A 22,576-nucleotide genomic window follows, 5' to 3' on the forward strand; every position below is an offset into this window, starting at 1 on the left:
CCTCAGGTTTGTTAATTGTTTTTCTGTTGAGGATGACTGACTACTTCCAAGTTAGTARATGATGTGCATTTGTATCAGATTATACAACCTAATGAAATCCTGCCATCTGATTGATAGGCTTTACCTCCATAATTTTCTGTAGAATCACAGTTCCCTCTGTCAAAATAATTGTGTTATTAATGTATTTTATTATGGAAGAATAGTTTCTGTAGGAAAATATATTGAATCCATCATTCATTACAAAACTGAGGTATAATTTTATGTAGTATTAATATTATCAAACTTTTAACCATCTAAATACTAGGTATCCAGTCAAAAATTTTCACTTACACTACCTTCACAGCTAGAGCTTTTCTCAAAATAATCTGCTTGAGAAAGAAATTCATCTTGCCTATTTTGAACATACCTCTTAGGATAAATAATTAATCAGTAAATTAGGATTTGAAACTCTAGTGATACCAATATGTTTTCATTAACTATAAAGAGAGTCTAATATACAAAATCTACCAACTGTGTCACTTAACCTATTGTTGACTCAAGTCAGACAAGACTGATCTACATAAAATATCTCTCTTCTTTAAAATTGTCCCTCAAGGTCTTCTTGGAAAGTTGGCAGTTGTGGAAAAGATGGAAATGCCTGAACCTAATTATTTCCTATTACATCTAACTGGACACGACTCCTTTTCTGGGTAAGATTGGCTACTGAATCATGAGAAGTTAATGGAAGGAAAGGTAGATTTTAGAGAAAGGTGAGTGAAGATAAGACTGATTACCACTTATGGGCACAGACACAAAAGGTCTTTTGCTTTAAAAGAAATGTAAGTGCAAAGCAGGAAGTTGCACTTAACTAACCTAGGACAATATTTGTTATCTTAAAATTCCAGGATAAAGAATGGCAGCAAGGTTAGCTGTAAACATAAAGGAGAAAATAGTTTTGAAATATCTCCAAAGAGTTAACACACAACAAAGAAAAAAYGTATACTAGAGAGTAAGATACTACTAAATTCTAGTAAAGCCACCACTCAACCCCAAGGCACYTGATCTCACAACATGTCTCTTTCAGACAGCTAAGGTGTACCAAGGCTATGAACCAACACATTAGCATATTTGAATTTTTTTTTTCCTCAGTAACGTCATTCATCCAGCTGATCAGACAACTGTTAACATTCCAAAATCCCAACCATTTCTCTTCTCTAATCCAGTCTTTTGACTAGACTTCCTATGTCTTAGGAAAAAGTCTCTCCATGGTACTTTGAGAAACCTAAGGATGAATGGTCACTCCCAGATGAACATAAGTTTAAACAGCAACATGAGATACAAATATTCCGGCTTTTTCTTAAAGATCTTTTCCCTTTCTTATAGTGTTTAGTGTTTAGTATATAGATTTGTACTTTCTCTTAACTAGAAGATTTTCCTGGAAGATTTTGGTATGCATTTACTTGCTGATTTTTTGTGATATTGAGCACTTAATGCCATGTCTCTGTGAAAAAATGTCAGTCTTAAGGCACTCAGGCTTATCCTCTGTTTAGTTATGCCAATGTCCAATGCTTCAACTTACAAGAAGTTTTTTAGCTTACCTCAGTAATAGATATTGGGTCACATTGACTATATAAGGGTTTTTTCACTCATAATTTTGAGTCATACAATAAAAAAAGTCTCTATTTTTTATAGCATATAGTTTTGTATCTTAATTATGGAGTGATTATATAGTCAGAGGAAATATTTTAGAGATTGTTTCCATTATCACATTTTCTCTATTAATACTATATGGCTTATTTTACATAGGACACTCAACTGGTAATTTTAGCCATTTGTCTCTGACTTTCTTGTCTTTGCTCATTATTTTTGTGTCACAGAATTGAAAGGTACACTTACACTTCTAAGATTTAGGCCATTTAACTATCTATATTAATAAAAGGAAATATAATTAAATGTAAATAGTAAGTGTTAGTACAAAGAGTCATACATCGGAAAGGGCTTCTTGGGAACAGAAGGGTGCTATACAGAATATATACCAGGAAAAAAAAAATCTGGAAATTATGAAGAAAAATTCATGAAGCTTTCAGTCTATTCAATAGTAACAATAAAATAAAATACGTCAAAAAGGACAGTAAATTATATTATGAGAGGTTAAAACATATGCAAAGATCTAGATCAAAGAAAGAAGAGGTTGTGTAGCAACTTAGCTAAGCTTCTGATGTTATAAAGACGACGAAATCAGTATGTTTCACTAGTAACCTCACTTCAGTAAATAAGTAAAAAGAGATGAACTGAGACACATAAAGGATTATAGACTTAATAGCAAGAGACTACTAGAGTAAGACTGAAGTGTAGAAGTATTTCAAAAGAAAACAAGAGTCATCTTAAAACATTTTATTTAAATTACTTTAAGTATGTTTTGTTCTATGAGTTTTATGTCCTGGTACTCCAAAAGCTATTTTTGTAGTAAAATCCGTAAGTCCATTTCACTGCTTTCCAAGTAAATTTTTTAGGAAAWATTTATGCACTTTTTCAGCCACTTTGCCACAAGTACATTTTTTTTGAATTCAACAGATATACTGACAAGAGTATACTCTAGATAGCCAGAAAAGTATGACTATCCAAGTCCATTGTGGATGAAAAGTAGGAGGTCTAGGTAGCAAAATCCTATTTAAAAAAATCGGAACATCTTTTTTTTCCCCTCTTAAAAGTAAGTTTGCTGTCATAGGAAAAATAGAAGTTCTTAAAGAATAAGATGACTCCAATCACAGTAAGCAAATGAAGAATTTATACTTGTCTTTGCTTCTGTTCTCCATTCAATGGGTAGTTAAAATAGATGTCCCCGCACTCAGCACAAAAGGTCTGTCCTTTCCTATCTTTCYCAGAGAAGGAAACAGAGAGGTCACGACTGATGCCAACTTAGCCTACAGGACAAGCTAGACATCCTGAAGGGAGCACAAGTATGGGAGCAGTATTAGTGACTTCAGTCTCAATGGACATTCCTGCAAGCATCACCTTCAGTTCACAAGGAAAATGGTATCATGAACCTTTAAAGTCACCTCATAGAAAACAAACACTAAGCCATACCAAACTATGTGTAGCTCCACTTTTCAGTAAGATATCAGAAAAAGGCAGAACAATTTGCTACAAAAGATCACTCACAAGGGCACTAAAGTGAACCTACATGTGGAGGCAAGTGGCAAGTGTCCGTGCCAAAAATTCCTCAAACRAAAAGACCTAAAACATATTAGCAGCTGTTTACACTGGAAACTTCCCATGGAAGTCTCTGGACCATATTCTTTGATGTCTTTTWAAAAGTTCTAGTTTGGGTGTGCATGTACATCAATAAATACATATAAGAAAATATGTATTCAAAAAGTCAATAGGAGACATAATTTATATCAGTTTTAGGAACATATAGAATGTCAAATAGAACAAAAACTGAAATTCATCCTTAAGTCTACCTACATTTTTAATCAAAGGTGAATGTAGCCCTAGATCAGATTGTGGCTAGCATTCAAAAAGTATGATGGCTAAAACAGAAGCAATTACTGCAGTAAGAGTAATCTCTCACTTATTATCTACAGGTAGATCATCTTTCCAAAGTGTAAAACATGGCTGTTACAGTCAGGCAAACCTCAGGAAAATACTTAGTGAGACATCACCTATGACAATTGAGAAAAGGGATCTGTCCTCCCTTCAGAACGAAAATGGAGAAGGGGAGCACAAATCATCMACTGCTCTGCAATTACATTACTCTTCTGTTTCCTCTTTTCTTYCATTTTACTCTTTCTCTCCAACACCTAAGCCACAGCCCACACACACAGCTCCTGACTCCAAATCCTCTCACTCACTAACACATTGCAGTCCCTCATTGCTGAACCTGCTCATCTTCTGTTTTAGAAATAGCTGGGTTCCCTTCTACACATCCGTGCTAAGCCAYTCTCCTCCACATACATTCGAGAGTCAGGTTTTTAACACAATCAAAATGTTGCTGAACAATATGGATAAAAAATGCAGTTAACAGTACAAAGGAATTGCATGGGTTCTGAGCAGAGTTGAAACATTTTTATGTCGAAGAAATGTCAACTATTTTCTATTGATAAATGTAGCACTGGCTCTCTTAATCTGCAAATAACAGAAATGAAAACCAGGATTATGCTTAATTTATGCTTACAGTATGCTTAAGTATGCTCATTTTTTCTAATCATGTCACTGGCTAGAACACCTGCAGTAAGTGTTTACAAGGGGCTTAAAAAGCGCCTAGCTTGGGACATCTGCTTGTAAAACGAGTTGTAGTGCATTTCTTCCGACAGGCCTGACCAAAACAGTCTTCAGGAAATGAAGTACCCAGCCTGCTTGAGCTATATACTGTCAATATGAATTAATCTGGGTAGCAACTGGATTTAGGCTTGACAGCAAGTTCAGGAAATGTTCCACTGACAGCCTTGCCATAGCTGATGAGATAACACAGCTCTAGTAAATTAAATGTGAGCATTCAGGTTTGGCCGAATTTGTTCCACTTACTTTTGTGTTTGGCCTAAAAAGCACAAGAACCCAGAAAAAAAAGATGAAATAAGGTCAGTGGGAGGGGGGAGGGCAAAGTGGAGAACAACAACATCATGAGGTAGAGAAAGAGGAGGAAAAACCAGAAACATTTCTGTTTTTTCTGTCTGAAACAAGTTTCCCTGATATTTCGAACTATTTCCACAGTTCCTGGGAAAGGGAGGTGTGAAAACAGACGTCACATGTCCAACACGCCCAGCCATTGCTGCAAAATGCCCATTACTCATTTCTTAATAGATATTTGACATCCAAAGAGAAGTCTTTTGGCAGTTACTCTGTCAAAATAAATATGGATAGCCTGAAGATTTTTAATTTATTTCTTAAGTAAGAAGATTAAGTAGATTAATTTCAGTTTACATTGGAAAGTAACGTTTCTAACATAGAGACCATTTTTGCCTTCAATTCAAACAAAAAACCCCTCCAATTTTCTTTCAGAAGAGATTTTACAGATGAACTGCCAGAGAAGAGAAGACACATAAGCTTTTAGAGAAAAAGAGATTTTTTTTAATTTGAGAGAGTTACTCATATTCGGAGCATGGGAAAGTCCTGTCTGTGCTATTATTAACATGAGATCATTCTCTATCCTCTTAATACAACCTATATGCAATTGATACTAAGTCTTGTTAAATAAACATTCCAAATTGCTAAATGAATAATTCCTAAAAAAAAAATAAAGTTTTACAGTTTTTTAGGAAAGATATTTAAGAACAAAACCTGGCAAACATAAAAATAAAACTCTCTCTCTCATCTCCCAGATGCAAATCTTTACTTATTTCAAAATTATTTCAAAATTATTTCAATATATAAAAAATAAAAAGATAAGAATATCAACACCAGCAAAACTTTGGAAACTTACGTTCTATATAACATCATTTATCTGTTTACCTAGATATTAAGAATACTTTTAAGCTTGTAATACAGAGAATGTAAAGTTTAAAATACGATGGTGGCAAACAAGCAATAGCATAGGATGTAATCATGTAAAATTTCTGGGTTTAAAATTCATACCATGTAAAATAAATGGAATCAGAACATAGTTTTCTAATCCATCTAAATTTAACAGCAAGCTTAGATATTTAATTTCTCCTTACAATTTTGGAAAAAAAGTCTTTCTGAAAAGGATCCCCTTTTGTTTATTTATTTCATTCTTAATGTGTGGTAGCGTATGGTATGTGGAAGGAATATGACTGAGATCTAGCAAAAGGACTGTCATTCCAGCACTGCCATTTTCCACGTCATTTCTGTCACTATGGATTAAAGAAATAAACAAAAAATAAAAATAAAAAAAAAACAGTAAATACAAGCAGAAACAACTCATAAGACTTGAACTTTGGCTAACCCTAGCCCTAATTCTAGTTCTATTTCACTGAAGTTTTAGCCTATTGTTAAATCCAGACCGAGCATTTCCTAACTCATGCCTTTGAAGGGCAATATTAACAGTCTTAACTACAACTTTCTTCTCCCACATGCTACTTAAGCTAGGCAAACAATGTGAATTTTAATGCAAATAGGATTTTTACCATTACTAGTAAAAGGCCACAGGATCTATACTGACCTGGCACTGATGGGGCTCAGCATTATCTGGCCTTGTCCTGGCGTGAGCTGACTTTATCATGCTCAAGCTGTACTAATTAGCTAGCAATTACTGCCTGATGCGTTTCATTTAGCTCTCTGAATACTACCTAGGGCAAAAAGGACTGACAAACTCTGTGTCTGTTACACATTCACTGTGTAACAAACAGGAGCCCTTCATATTAACTGGATCTGAGGCAACTGTGCAACTTTCAAATTTTAGCTTGGAATCGATGAAAAGAAAGCGTCATAAAAAAAGTATGAAAATAAACTGTGCCTTGGCACAGTGCTGGAAACAGTCTTCCAGTGAGGCCAATGAATTTTGCAAAGTCAAAGGATACAACAAACTAGTATAATTGTATACAATATAGAAGTTTTGCTTTTTTCTAGGTAGTAGCCAAGAATGAAGTAAGTAAATTCATCATTCTTATATTGACAGGATTGCTAGAATATTTGAAGCACCGTAAGTTAAGAATACCTGTAATGAAGAATTGCCATTGGTTATGTTCTCTCGCCCTTTGTCGAACACGTAGCATTAAAATCTCCAAGATTATACATCATGTCTTTTATTTTATTTTGTCGTTTTTATAAAATATTTGTATTAACAGCAGAGAATAGACTTTTTTCCTTGGTATCTGGAAATTTACAATGCAACATCATTTGTTCTGTGCTTTAAAATCATCAATATAGAGATTTTCTGAAAAACGCTAAGGAAGAGCTGCAGAAATTATGTCACCAGAAGCAGCAGTAGATATATCTGGTTTTCATTTATGAAAGTAATAACACATATGAAGTGAGATTTTTGTGATCAGACAACACAACACAGAAAGTCTTTCAATGTTTATTACAATGTGAAACTGCTTTCATGATGATAATTCTGTAAGTTCAAGAAATGGCATTTAATGTCATAGAACATTAAATTGAGATGGTTACCAGGCCTGGCAAAAAGAAATGCCTTTGCACGTGAGTTCAGTCCTTCTAGTGTTTACTCAGGTAATGTGAGGTGCTGTAGCTATTGAGCATAGGGAAATGTAAAGTCACTTTCTTTCTTAAAACCAGAGAGAAGAAACTATCATGAAGAGCTTTTACAGATTTTTTTTTTTTCCTTTTATTTCCTATCTGGTTGATATTAACTGAATCAGTCTTCTAGTGTAAAAAAACTTTTTTCTTTCTTTCTTTGTCTTTTTTTTTTTTTAAGAAAAATAACCTCTATCTCTTTCGATTAAATCTATCAGCTCCCTCTGCCTCTGATTTGCCTACACAAACTTCTACATAACGTAGATCTGGACTTCCCTTTCTCACCTCAGAGGTGGTGCACAGCTATCTCCCTGGAACAAGGCTCATTTGTCCATGACCAAACCATCTCTATGTTACTAGCAGTCACCTGAGGAACAGAGCATAACAGTACCTGAGAAAAAGACTGACTTGGAGCAAACTACCAGTAACTGCATAATTCACCTGGAAACCTGCTTTCTGTACAAACAGTTCATATCCAAGCACTGAACAGAATATAACAAAAGAGGCATCATAAAGTTATAAAATGCTCTTGCAAAATCCTCAAGGTCTTGCAAAAAAGTAAGATGTGTGTTATGAGACTATCCTAATGTCAAAAACTGTTAATAAATATAGTCTATAAAGGTATAGGCTGGACAGTTTAAGAAATGATAATTACAAAAAGTAAGTGAGAGGTTTATAAGAAAGGCTCACATTTGATACCACATTCCTACCTGACCTGTGTATTTTGGCAGACCCACACCTGCATACATGTGAAATAGAAAAGAAATTGTCAAGAAATTGTCCGCCCCAACAAACAGGAAATCAAGCAAAAGCAGCAGGAGGCCTTCGTGGGTGAACAGGGAGCTCCTGACAAAACTCAAACATAAGAAGGAAGCAGGGACAGGTCACCCAACAAGAACAAAGAGACATTGCCCAAACACGCAGCTATAGGGTTAGAAAAGCTAAAGAGTGGCTGTAGTTGAATCTGTCGAGGAACACAAAAGGCAAAAAGAAAGGCTTCTACAGGCATATCAGCAGCAAAAGGAAGATTAGGGAAGATGTGGGCCCTCTGCAGAGCAGGGCAGAAGACCTGGAGACAAAGAACACAGAAAAAGCCAAGGTACTCTCAATGCCTTCTTCACCTCAGTCTTCACCGCGAAGATTCAGGAAGCTCAGGCTACAGAGACCAGAGGGAGTCTAGGACAAGGAAGACTTACCCTTGGTGGAGGAGGATCAGGTTAGGAGACATTTATACAAACTGGACATAAGTCTGTGGGACCTCATGAAATGCACACAAAAGCACTGAGGGAGCCGGTCAACGTTATTGTGAGGCTATTCTCGTAAGAATGGAGAATCCAGAGGTGTGTTTCCCCTTACCCTCACCATTTTATTCTCTTGAGGAAAAATCTTTCCTTCATTGTATCAGTATCACCATATTTTATATCAATCACAAAAGAGAAAAACAAAGAAAACAAAACAAAAATGGAAAGTTCAAGAACTTTCCTTCTTTTTCTAAAATCAGTATTTTACCACCTCCTTTAAGGCATATAGCCAGATTACCTGCCTTTTATTCAAGGCAACATCTGTAGTCAGAATAAAAATCCATCCTTGGCATTCACCTAATAAACAGGTCAGCTAGGGTACTTCTGCGAATGTGGCAGTATGAGTCCCAATCCATTTTTGATTTCAACAATTTATCTTGACTGTCTTCTGAGTGTGAGTGGTCTTCTGACATGTTTGTGTCACAATTTTTCTTCTGCCTTTTATTTTTAGGGCAGATTTTACTCATGGTTTTCTTCTTGATTTTCAATAACTACAATCAAATAGAAACTAATGTCATCTCACTATTGTTTCCTTTTATTTGTTTTTTTTTTTTAATATACGGGTAAAATATTCTTACAAAGTTAACTCTTTATAAATCAGTGCAAATATCCTATATGGAAGTTATGTATATGCATCTGTCCTGAAATATTTAAATTTTCTCAGAATGTGTTTACCTTACAGCAGCTGCTAAAGTTTAGAAATTCTCTCTTTTACATAATAAATATAAGCATTTTTAACTATGTAAGATAACATCCAGGTAACCATGGAAAAACTTCTATTTCAAAATTATGTACAAATTACCCCGTATTCTTTTTTGCACTGGAACACTATTCACAGCTTTGACACATCCTTTCCTCCTCAGGATAACTTAATTATTTTTTAGCAAGCAAATCAACTTCACAGAAGATATTCCTGATAAGAATGATCATGCAAAAATGTGTACGAGAACAATACAAATATATCAATCTCACAAACATCAAACGTGTTAGTGTACTCTCATCAAAGAGGCTTATCACTTGACTCCTGTCCACATGGCCTTCCCTTCACAATTGTTTTTATATAATTTTTCTACTTTTCAAACTGTAAAATCAGATAATAAAATCATTGTCCTCTCTGACCACTTYTAAAGTATTTACCAGAGGCTTAATTACCTCCAACATTTCTACCAAGAGAGAAAGACGAGATGCTAAAACACTTGCCAATGAGGCCAGAAATGGTACTGACAATTCAGYCTGAAAGAGATGCTATTCTCAAAGACTTCATTTCCTTCCCTCCACCCCCAAGAATGGACCCGTATTGCTCTGCAGGTATCAAAAGCATAGTATTAGTCCACAGCTAACAGGGCCTGGGAATGAATGGCACGTTTGGTTAACCGTAGGAGGCACGAGACCACAGTGCAGTGAAAAGCTAAGGAGACAGATGGCTGACTGGGACTAAAGATATTTCTTTAATCTCTACTGTACTGATATCAAACTGATATTGCTGAACACAGTCAGAAAGAAATCTGACCAGATTCAGTTCTGACATAGGCACAAAGACAGTGGGAACATCCTTTTACAATAGAATTGAATTTCCTTTCAGGTTCTTTCTCATCTATTACTTTCTGCCTTAGAATATTCTCTATTTTTAAACTACTTAATTGCAAATGATGCAACAGAAGAAACTCTGAAAGGTTTAAAGTTCAACAAGCCCTTATGTTCTCATGCTTCTGGTATAAAATACAATTATTGCCATGTTTTAATAAACACCATCCATTATTTGTTACCGTTATTATAAATAAATATTAATGACAAATCTTCATTATGTCAATGGCATTTTTGACTTACAAMTGTCAAAGATTTCAAATATAAAAAACTGTGGCTTTTAGCAGTCATGCAAGACAATACTATYGTGTTCAGGACAGTAAAGCAGTATCAGCATCAATCAAAACTGAATGCATTAAACCACTGATTGTGAAAGTAAAAAATTCATACATGCTAAAAAGAAGCTGATACAACTATAAAAATGATAATTTTCCCTTTTTTTAGAACTTAGCTCAAAAATCAGTTTCTTCAGCAAGTCTAGGTTCTAATCAGTGGTAGCTACATTTTATACTGACAGCTATACACAGGTCAGAATTTCATTTCTTAGACAACATATATTGCCACGTAAACCTTTTACCTATCCATTATTTCAGAATCTCTCTAATTATCTTTGAGGTTGCATTTCATTGCAATATCAAAGAGAGAATTATGTCTGATTAATAGCATGCAAAGGACAGTTTCAGTCCAAAAAATATTATTATAAACAGGTATGTAAGAAACAGAACAATTCCTTGCAACAATTTGGCTGAGATGAATCTAAGATTTTTTCAGTCTAGTGCCTTCAGGAGTACATCACAGAAGTGCAGGAATAATATCTAAAAAAATCATATTTTGAGATAGAGATTATATTGTTACCAGTATTTTGATTTTTTTTCTTCTTCACATTTTCATTCCAGACATAACTAGGTGCTGTACTATGCCTTAGTAACTATTCTTGATTGTAGTTTTATTTAAAATTTCATACTTAATTTAAATGACCTCTTCTTAACTGTATTTTTCACTCTAATTATATCTTTAACTTTTTTYCAGCATTTAAGCACCTGAGGAAACACATAGGTATATACTAAATAATCAAATAAAATGGAATCATGTATGCACTTAAATACCATGCTGAATGAGCCCAGGACTACCCAGAAGTTTAAAGCTGAGTGCATGCTTACATACTTTTATCAGTCAGAACCTAGAGCAGTTTTTGTGCTATGCTATTATGCTATTACTGTAGCATCTACAGTTTCAGAAGAGTTTCTAATAAATTACAAAAAATACAGAAATCTTTTGAATATTTAATCTTTCCTTTCAACTATCCCCCTGCATCACCACACAGAGTGCAAGCCTTAAAATTCTTCTCTAAGTCCCTAATATTTAAATCCTGCAGTCCCCTGAGTTTTGCCAGTAGGTACATAGCAGCTTGTGGGCTTCTAGTTGTGTTTCTACCATGAGAAGAATGTATAAGCTCTGATTTGACTTCATTCACATAGACATTCCCTTACTTTTCCGAAATGGAACAAGAGTATTTTATTTAAAAATAGAGTCAAAAAGGTCTTCTATGCTATACAATAGCTCAATGGTGGTTTCAACCCAAACTGTTAGAATACCTGCTTAAAGTGTAAGTGCTGTGCTTAATTTCCTCAAACAATAGCGTATCAAATCTTATGCACTACCACACCTGAAATAACTGGCTCTCAGAAATTCTAGGGGGACATAAATTTAATCTTGCTCACTAAGGAGTTTTGATTAAAGAAATAAAAATATCAAGCTTCTTCAGGCCAGAGAAAGAGATCTTCATTATTACTTTTAAACTTTGCGCTCCAGATGCTCATCTGTGGGACAGACCATCATTGCTCTCTTTGCATCCCTTCCAAGGACTCTTGATGCATTTTAAATGATCCATAATTTGGATAAAAATTCTTCTACCCAGGACTTTATAAGACTAGATACAGAAATGGACTAAGGTAGCCAAATGACTTCTGAAATGGAATTAGGCTTTCAACAGGTCCTATAGCCTCTGGTTTATAAACCGTTCGGGTGTAAACTGGTAGTTCTTCAAGGTCTCTCTGGTCAATTCGTGGAGTGTGATGTAGATGGCAATATAAGACAGAAATTAGGAGGTAGAATATACCTCTACAGCAGCAAACACAGATGTAGAAAGTCCTTTGTAAAACATTCGTGGGCTATACAGCTAATTTCTTTTTTATTACATCTAAACAAATCCATTACATTCAGTTCACTGCAAGTGATACACCTGGAAATAGAATTTAGTTGCTGCTGCCAGGTGCAGAGCTTTTGAATTTAAGGACAACTTGTTTCATAATTTAGCTTTATTGTTCTATTTCAACTCCYAGTGCTTTTGGTTTAAAGTGTAGGCATAAACACATGGTATTTCAATACAGACAAGGAAATAAGTTACAAAACTTTACAATTGTCCCTCACGAAGTAAAACTGAATCCATTAACTTAAGTAATTTTTACAGTCTAAGGCCAGTTTCACACATAGTGCAGCCCTACTGATTATACACAGTGTAACTGGACCCATGATATTATTTCACAAAATCAAGTAATTGCTTCTGGGAATCGATTTAGAGAATCACATAAAAACATGATGACAACTACCTGACATACAAAAATCAACATATTCTCAGGTGAAAATATACAATATCAATCATTTCTTAAGAATGTCCACAATGCACCATGTACAGCAGCTGCACTATGCAAATAAATCATATAAATAATAAATGTCATGGTCTATATATGCTCTTGTGTTTTTTAAARCAAAATCAGAATTTTAAACTTACCTTATTAGTATTGACAGCCGTGATGACCCACACACACTGAGCATTGCTGTCATACTGGAATGGAAAGTTAGGTGATGTGAAAGTGCCTCCAGGTCCCTGAAGACTGGATCCACAAGTCTTGACTGCAAACAAAAGAAGTTCATCTTATAATTCACATACAAAATACATAAAGCTTGTTTTATCAATCTGCTACAACTTATATTAATCAGCATTTAAAGGATTAAAATACTATTGACCAAAAACAGAACTACCTAATACGAGATAATTGAATGCTCATGCATGTGTTCAAGCTTATAATCTAAACTAAAACCAAATCAAAACAAACCAACATCCCCCMCACACACACACATTCAAAATAAAAAGAGAGACTACACAAAGAGAAACCCTTTGCTCCATTTATTTTTAAAGGAACGCGTCCATCTAAGAAGTACCTAATGTTACTACTCCCACAGATATCTTGAAAAAGAAGAGTTCATATAGCAGAACACAAAAGTCACTCTAATCATTGTGTATTTTTTTGTTTATTTATTGGTATAGGGCTACATCAGCATTTTTCCTGCTGTTACCAGTTCCCAGGTCATTGAACCAATAGTTGAAACACTGAAAATTTTAAAGGGAACTTGTAAAAGCCAGTCTTACGCAAAACGGTGTAACTGTTTTTAAAGACTACTAAGCACATTCATTTACAAATCAAAATCCGCATGCTTATTTATAGTAGAATAACCTAAAATAAATGACATCCTTATTCATTTTAGGTTGTGTTCTACATCACAAATAACCCACAGGAGATAAACAGAGTTATTATTTGTGCTGGTGAGTGACACTTCTTAAACACTAAAACATAGCTTGCTGTAGCCAATAAACGTTTTACTGTTGGCCCCTTGATATTCAAACTTTTATTAATACACTAATGGTGAGGGATGTCTTGGATGSTAGTGTGGATGGTCTTGGATGTAGACTTTTCCCCCCACCTCCCCTCCAGAAGGAATGTCGTTCAAAATAGAAATGCAGTTACCTACTCCTCAAAAAAACCCACCTCCCCAGACACCGTAGCTCATTTCTAGTTCTGGGCTTCACCACACTTCTAGTGCTAACTCAGTTATTACATTTCTGGTGGTAACTTTAGCAATCATATGAAAGTCTCCTGATAAATTTGACCCAGTTAGTTCACAGAATTATTATTCTCCAAGTCTGAATTACAAATGCACTAAATATKTTATTAAGACATTAGTTTACACACAATCAATACTTATAGCATTAAAAGCTCTCATAATTTTGTAGAAAAAAAATGTTGACAATTTATTAATGTAACTTTTTTTCCGTTAAATTATTGAAATGTGCTAYTGACATGCCTCAGTGACACTTACACAATTGGTTGAGGATCTTTTTTAAAAGGAACATATTTTGAAGAATTTTCTTCTAAAAAAGGATATTCATTCTGCATTTAAGTATCATGCTATTGAAAAAAAAWTCCAGATAATGAAATGATTAAAAAAAMMCYATTAGAAATAAAAAAGACRCAACTGGCACCAAAGTTTCTTTAGTATWCGTAAGAAAGAGGTCTGTGTAAAAACTGATAGACAGGAATCATATCACAGAAATCACAGTTAAATACTGTTAAATCTATTATAGACTTCAACATCATCTTTTTCTAAGTGAATTTATRAAAGTATCCAGATATGTAAATTTTGGTCAACACACAGCTTGGTTAAGTGTGTTCTGCTTGCACTGGCTTGCAAATAAAAATAGATACTTTTAAAAGACTGTGATAGTAATTACCCAGTGTCGTGAAGTTTTTGTGTTCTTTCGGAACACAATACGTGCTATGAGAGATCCTCGCACATTATGCAATTTAAAATGCTTTAGCTACTAGAGTAAATAATCTAACAGAATACTCCAGCACCTAATTTGTGCATCATTTCCAGCCGACCCACACCACTTTTACCCCTCAGAGAAGAGCCTGTTCAAAGCCACCCAGAAGCCACAACGCAGGGAGGGGACTGGACGGCTCCTCACTTGCGATCAGCGGCTGCCGCTGATGAGTTTCTGAGCAAGAGAGAGCATCAACGCCCGGCACAGCTTTTCTGCTGCTGTGTTTCTAAATAAGAAACCGTTCGTCTCCCACAGCTCGTGTTGGTGCGTGGGAAGAGCGAAAGCGGGGAGGGTAAAGCAGGGAGAGTTCCCGACCCAATCTGCCGCCCCACCGGAGCGCGCGTGGCCGTGCGGCGCGGGGCGGGAGGCACGTTGTCTTGACGGGCACCTGCGCTTGCTGCCGTTCCTCCACGCAGCCGCGTGCCGGAGGCCCCAAAGAAAAGCTACCTGCTTCTCTACTGCAATGATCCTGACAGGTCTTGGACACCTGGTTTCTGTTGCTTACCCTCATTTCAAGTATTTCTAACAGACATTTATCTTTAGTACTAAATCCGACCCCCMCACACACAAATTAAAGCCATTTGATTTTGGAATCTGATCAATGAGGGAAAAGGAGTGATTAAAAATAYGGATCTTCATTCACTTGAAAATACAAATATAAGAAGCAGCAAAGATGAAACCATTAGCTATATTTATTTACAGTTTAAGAATATTTTTAATTCATCAACATAAAATACTGTAATAGTATGTTTACTTATATTTAATAATGAAATTCTATAGAGTTTAAATAGAGAAAAAAGTACRTGTTCCAAGTCTTAGCTATATGATTGATCCTATTGCGTTTGTCAGGTGAATGACGAACAAATCACATTTGCGTTGTTTTGATGWGTATCAGAGTTGTTTCTATTTAGTAACAACAGTAGTAAAAGTTCCTCTGTAATATGATAATATTAGAATATGCTAACAGTTTTGAAGTCTATAACCCAATTTGCCAATTAACAACAAAACTTCCCATATGATTACTTTCTTTACCTAGTAAGTCATCTGCCTCCAAACATCAATATTGTATTCTCTCCTTTAATATCCTGGTTTTCCTTGTTGCCCATTACCTGTTCTCTGTCTTAGTAGGTATCTCATGCTCCCTGCCTCTGCCTCTGGTTTTATGTGGATTAAAYGGAGATTCACTCTCCAGCTGCAACCTTTAAAGTGCTGCCAATTTGGGGCACTGCACTGTGCACTTGTAATTTTTTTATTATTTTTTTTAGAGATTAGTAGAAAATCTCTCAAATTCATAACATGTAGCCTAAATAAACTCGTTGGTTTATTTATCAAAGATTATAAATACTTCCTCCATCTTTTGTTTTGAGACCTTCTTTGACAGCTCTTCTGAGTTCAAGTCATTCCTCGTTAAGTTAGTTCACCTAAGTGTGAACGGGCTGTCATGTTTCTGCGCTGATTCTCACAGCACTCTAGGGAGTAAGTTAAGAAGAAAAAAATTAACTGTTTCCACTGGCCTCAGTCAGTTCATTAATGCAACTCTTCACATTTTAACATGAGCAAAGCTTCCAGAGGCTGGAAGTTGTAAAATTGTAGCCAGGGTTGAAATAAGCAGCTGCAGTCACCCCAAGGTAACCAAACGCAGAATGYGCGCCAGCTGAAGGATGAACGGAGCTGCGCTCAGCTCAATTCTCCGCATTGTCAACTGAGAAACATGCAAAATAGAACCACCGTTTCCAAACGCTGGGACATCATCTACCTCAGCCAAAGAAATAAAACAGGGCTGAACCAAACGGAGGCAAACAGGCCTGTAAGTACAGGAAGCTAATCGTATAAAGCAAGATTACATATAACATGTAACTTTATACCTAAAATATATGCAAAAATATGTGTAAAATATATGCAAAGAAGCATATTAGGGGCTTAACTGCTTTCTAATTTTGGAATTCTGTCTAAACATGGGGGCAGCTGGAAATAGCATTAATATGTCCGTAAAAAAGACTACAAAGAGTAGACAATTTTCTGAGAAGCACTGATAAAGCAGCAAGCTATCTCACTAGAACATGGGGGAACAAAATTACATTAATTAGCATGCCAGATAATCCATTCTTTTCATTGTTTGTCCTATATACTTTAGCTACTGTTTATATAATGTTTTAAAAATGTGTAATAACTGAAATCATAATTGGCATGTCCTTTTTTGTGAAAAGAAGAAGAAGAAGAAGAAGAAGAAGAAGAAGAAGGGGAAAAAAAAGATAGGTGCCTATACTGATATTCTAGTTCTGCTGGCACCAAACACTGAGGCGCGAATGCCAGCGTGGTCCCACGTCTCCACAGAACCTTTTAGACGTGAGCTGCTCTGTCTGCAAACGCTTCACCAACGCTCACACCGTGCCAGAGCACACGCAGGCACACGAGCTGCACAGGCCCTTACTCCCTGCACGTGCAGACTTGCTCACCAGGCTTCAGCAGCGCTTCCCCACGCTGGCAGCCTAGACTGAGTTCAGAAACAGCAGAGGCCCACTCTCTCCCACTCTCTCCCACTCTCTCCCCAAGGGAATGCTAAAACATCATCTACAAACTGCAGTGGGAAGCACCACACGTACACATGAGTATTATAAGAAAGAAAATAACATAAAGACCAAGTAGTATCAACAGAAGACAGGTTTTAACTTTTTAGGTGTTTTATTTCTCTGATTTCCTCAAAAGGAAAAAAAAAAAAAAAAAAGAGCAATCTTCTCTAGTAGACTGCGAACCTAAAAACCAAGAAATGGCAGCAATAAAAAAATAGTTTTGTTAGGCCAGCTACAGATTCAAAGTGCAGATACGCAGTCATTAGCTAATGTTTCAGACACTAAATTGCAAAGCTGCTATTTTTCATTTATAATTATATAGAGGTCTATTTCTGTGTGAGTATTTTTATCTTCAAGTACACAAACTATCTGGCAAAGTTATTCAAACTCATACATTTCCTTCCATAACACTACAGACTACAGATGCAGCATTTGCTGCTTTGCTGGCACATCTCCATAAAACCACAATAACCACCCACAACGGGTGGGGGGGAAGGCAGAGCAAGAGGGAGAGAAAGAGAGCGAGAAAGAGAGCAAGGTCATGCTAAGAAAGCCTGAAGCCAGCTCCTGCTTTCCTAAATCTTTGTGTACTTGTATGCGCGCACAGACATACAATTATATACCAACTTCTTTTTTTCATGTATACTTCTGCATGTTCATGCATATGTATTGGTAGTAGATGCATGTCTTTGTGTACACAAACACGTATCTAATTCTGTTTTAAGTGTATAAACAGCTGAACAACACTAGCTGAAAATCTGACACATGAGCTTTACCACTGACAGATTTGTTACTTTCTTTTTTCAGTAATTGCAAAAAAATTCCAACAAAGACACATTTTTTCTCCCACAAGAAAGTTTGACAATTTATTTTCAAGAGGAAACGATGAAGTAAAAAAATAAACAAAAYGTGTATTTTAAGGAAAAAAAAATCACATATATCACCTTATAAATCCTGGCATTATTTCTCATCWCTCTGCAATTCATCAGCACCTACTGCGGCCAACTCCTACTGATTTTGACGGATTTTTATATCAAGTTCACTAGTAAACCCCATGTTAGAAATGATATTGTTGTGATACTCAAAAGTATCTGAAATATGTATCAAATTATTCTGCTTTATTTAAAATGGTAACAAGGTCTATAACAATCTTTYTTCTCATGAGTGGTGTTTCAGGGACTGTAAAAAAACAACTGAAGTTAGGTTATATCAATTTTATTTGTCCTTCCTCAAATGAAACTTCTGCCTAGATGAACTAGGTAGAAGATGTGAGAGAGGATACTGTRTGTAGTGCAAGAAAACTGGTTCCTGTGCATAGAGATTTTTAACAAATAATTTTTTTTCTAAAATGAAAGTAAGAGGATAATCTAAGGGCTATCTAATTTCTCAATAAAACTTGCTTTAGGTTAGTAATAAACTACAAATAAAAAGGTATYGAACAAAAATCTTCCAGAATGTAAATAGATTTTAAAAGGTAGGAAATACAAAGTTGCATAGAAATGACATTAAAACCTATAGATTTAATTAAGCATGATATTACAGCATATAATGGCATTCATCATTCTAACTGCAGTATTTGAATCTACTGACAATTTATTAGTATTGTATGCTGTAGCCTGCAGCAAACAAAAAATACTTTTCTATTGATATACTTCTATTTCTTTTTTCTTTTTTTAATGTAGCAAAGAATATTCAGGAACTATAGTTTTGGATTCCCTTTGTGGAACACGAACACAACAGCAATATGTTGTCTGGTAATATGTTTAGTGGCTGCAAAAAAATATTCAAAAATTAAAAAAAAAAAAAAGCGTTTTAGTTGCTTGAACATTTATTACGCATTTTGTATATTTTTTTTCAATATTATTTAAAAATATAAAATAAGTTATGGTAAAACAATATCACATAATGTCCTTTCCCGGACTTCTTGACCCTGTCCCTGCTTCTTCTAGCGCTTTGAGAACCTTGCATTACGCTCTTTACATAGAATAGCTGCTTGTCACCTGCATGCGTGGCAGTGTGTCTGGTTTCCCAAATACAAAGCAAAATACAGTTCCCTGGGTATTCGGATTCATTCACCTCAAACAGATGCTTCTGACATCGGAAGACCATATTGGATGCCCAGCTCCTGAAGGATTTTATGAGTCTGTGCAAACAGCTTGTCAAAACTGATCAGTTAGTACCTCAGGTAAGTCCAGGCTGTGGTCATACAAACTAGCCCTGAAGAATTAGCCAAAATCTGAGCTGCTGTATTTTGCAACAAGTGAGGTATTACAAGTGGGAATAACAGAATAYCATTATTACGACTGAGAAACAGATCAGTTCTTTCCTAGTTTACTCTTGAGTCTTCTGAAGGTTTTGTCCTGGCTTTGGTTCATTATTATTCAGCATGAATTTGCTTTCTCTTTTGGAATTGATTTAAAGACAGGAATTAGGCTACTGTTCCTATTCAGATGAAACAGGTGTTTGAAGATTAGTTCTCATTGTCCTTCTGAATATTTCATACAGTATTTGGAAACAGATAAGCATTTAGACATCGAGATCTATTATAGTCTAAAACAAGTGTTATTAAACTTCCACTAGCTGGCGGTCACAGGTGCACACTGAGCCCACTCCCTCCAGAATCCATGAGTTGTTTTCCTCATTCAGTAATAGCAGTAATAGTTCAGTACCTGTATTAGTAAATTTTTCCACTGCCATTCTCTGTTTACATTTCTGATACACAACTATTAACTCAGTAGGAAAAAAGTCAAATACAAACACGAGATTGATAATATTTGACCCGTAATGTTTTCTGTCAAATAGAGATTTTTTACTGGGTTGCTGTAGAAGCAAATTAGAATAGACCAATATGTACAATCTGACTTCCATTCAGARTTTATATGATTTTTACATTTCTACGTCACTACCTTTATGTGATCATCTAATCAAGTACACCAAACTGACATTTTCTCACAGTACCACATCTGATTTCTGACACCTCATAAACACTGAAAAAAATATCATTACTACATTTTACAAGAAACAAACAAAAAAGACTCCCAAGATCTCACTCTTTTCTAAGCATGGAACCAGTTCTTGGTAAAACAGAGAGGTCAGTAAGTTGACGGAAAGCTTTTGATATTCCAATATCCCAATCTTCTTTTCAGAAGTTATTATGAGTTTTGGTACTAACAAATAGTTAATGCAAGCCAATAATGAGAAATCATGAATGAGAATTCTGTATATGAAAGTAAGTCGTATAAACTCTGAAGGGGAAAATTTAGAAGAAACAATTAACAACGACTGAAAATATAAAGTCAATACAGAAAAAAATATGAAAGAAGATAATTCACTTGTTGCAATCCTTCATACTGAAGGTAACAGAACACTTAAATAACCAGATTTTATGTTTCTTGGAGAAACGAGGTATAAACCTCCCTCAAGAAAACTTACCACCACCAGAAAAGACATGAAAACAAAAGGAAGCCATGCAATGTCCTAGCAGCAAAGGTAAACAAGAGGCACCATCAGTTTGAGAAAGCTGATTAAAGATATCCTGTCTATTCACAACATCAATTGTGAACTGGTGAYCACTGTACTGTAAGAGKGTGTTCAAAAGACTCAGCTATATGTATAAAATGAGCAAGTTCAGCTTGTTAAAGAGTTCCACAGAAAATGTACTAAATTAAAAGATAAAGTCAACTAGATAAATACAATTTAATTGGATTGTCAAAAAGCTGTTAACAAGGTTACTTACTCAGATGAACCAAAATAGGAAAAAATGAAAAATAGTTAAGCAGTTGGAAAAAGAAGATATATTAATGAAGTTAAAACAGAATACTCTTCAATRAATACTCTAATAGGAGAGGCTAAGCTATTTTCATCACAGTTTTTATATAGAGAATATAAAACTTCATTTATATATATAGAGAGAGATAATTATAGATATGTGGCTATACATATAATGAATATATATATTTATTACAGAAAAGTACAAAAACTTTAGTAGACTAAATGCTACATCAAAGTCTTATCAGTTGGCAGGTAGTATAAACTTTTCCCATTTTTTTTTCAAGATTTAAAAAGGGAGAGAAAAGTCATCCTAAATTTGTGTTTGCAGGGCTTTTTAATGAATAAGTTGGTTTACTGAACTTTTTCTGGTCACTAAACTGTGGAAATTTTTAGCCTTGAAATTTTCTGAAATAATCCTGATATATTTCTGAATATATCCTGATATACCCTACCTGCAAAATTGTGTTCATCATGAAAATCAGTATCTAATAATGGTAAAATATTATTAAAACTTCAACTTTTATAGATTTAACTGGGTTGTGAAACTAGAAGCAAAGTAGTAAGTACATTTTTGCTACAGCTTACTTCAAAAGAGTCTAGGCTTTCTTATTATGAGTTGCAAAACAATACATACATATCATAGAATCATAAAATCATAGAATCAGTAAGGTTGGAAGGGACCCAGAACTTCCTGTSCTTCAATTTCTGCCCATTGCCTCTTGTCCTGTCACAAGGGACAACTGAAAAGAGTTTGTCCCCGTCCCCCTGACACCCTCCCTTCAGGTACTTGTACACACTGATCAGATCCCCCCTCAGTCTTCTCTTCCCCAGGCTCAAGAGGCCCAGCTCTCGCAGCCGTTCCTCCAGAGCTCTGATCATCCTCGTAGCCCTACGCTGGACTCTCTCCAGTAGCTCCATGTCTCCCTTGTAGTGGTGAGCCCAGAACTGGACCCAGTACTTGAGATGAGGCCTCCCCAGGACTGAGTAGAGGGGCAGGATCACCTCCCTCCACCTGCTGACAACACTCTTCCTAATGCACCCCGCGATACCATTGGCCTTCTGGCCACAAGGGCACATTGCTATATGCTTTTAAAAATTCTTTACATTTATATCTAAAAGCTGCTGCTATTCAGAAATGACTTCTAGATACTACAGGAATTAAATTATTCAGAGAGTATATTTCACAGTAATTCTTGTCAGTGCTCTCTCTCACATTGTACTGTAAAAATATATTTCTTATAATGAAAAAATATAAAGTAGAATTCTGAAAATTATATTAAGGGCATATGCAACAGTAAAAAAATCTCAACTTTGCTGACAATAGCTCACTGAAATTTTCCAGATTTAAGATTCCAGATATAATCTTTCCTTGCTGCATTTAAAAKAAACATTTTTTATTCTGATATTACTATTTGGGTAAGAATACCACAGACCTTCAAAATTATTTTTACTTTACATAATTATTTGGCTAATATGCAGACATAGGAATGTCTACAGAARGTAAAAACTAATAAAATTATTATTATTATGAAGTCTTCAACAGAAATGTTATA

At 35.3% G+C, this 22,576-nt stretch overlaps 1 protein-coding gene across 4 annotated transcripts in view; it reads right to left on the reverse strand.

Moving 5' to 3' along the window:
- Positions 1-22,576, reverse strand: part of CSMD3 (CUB and Sushi multiple domains 3) — a 678,537-nt gene that overhangs the window by 346,706 nt on the left and 309,255 nt on the right. For all 4 annotated transcript variants that reach the window (XM_085321107.1, XM_085320309.1, XM_085319522.1 and 1 more), the window contains one exon: positions 12,811-12,932. In XM_085321107.1, the coding sequence (XP_085177233.1) occupies positions 12,811-12,932 (122 nt within the window). The remainder of the gene's footprint in view (positions 1-12,810; positions 12,933-22,576) is intronic.

The sequence above is a fragment of the Rhea americana genome, unplaced genomic scaffold (genome assembly GCF_003343005.1).
Source record: "Rhea americana isolate MKP2758 unplaced genomic scaffold, rheAme1 scaffold_0, whole genome shotgun sequence".
In the NCBI taxonomy this organism is placed as follows: domain Eukaryota; kingdom Metazoa; phylum Chordata; class Aves; order Rheiformes; family Rheidae; genus Rhea; species Rhea americana.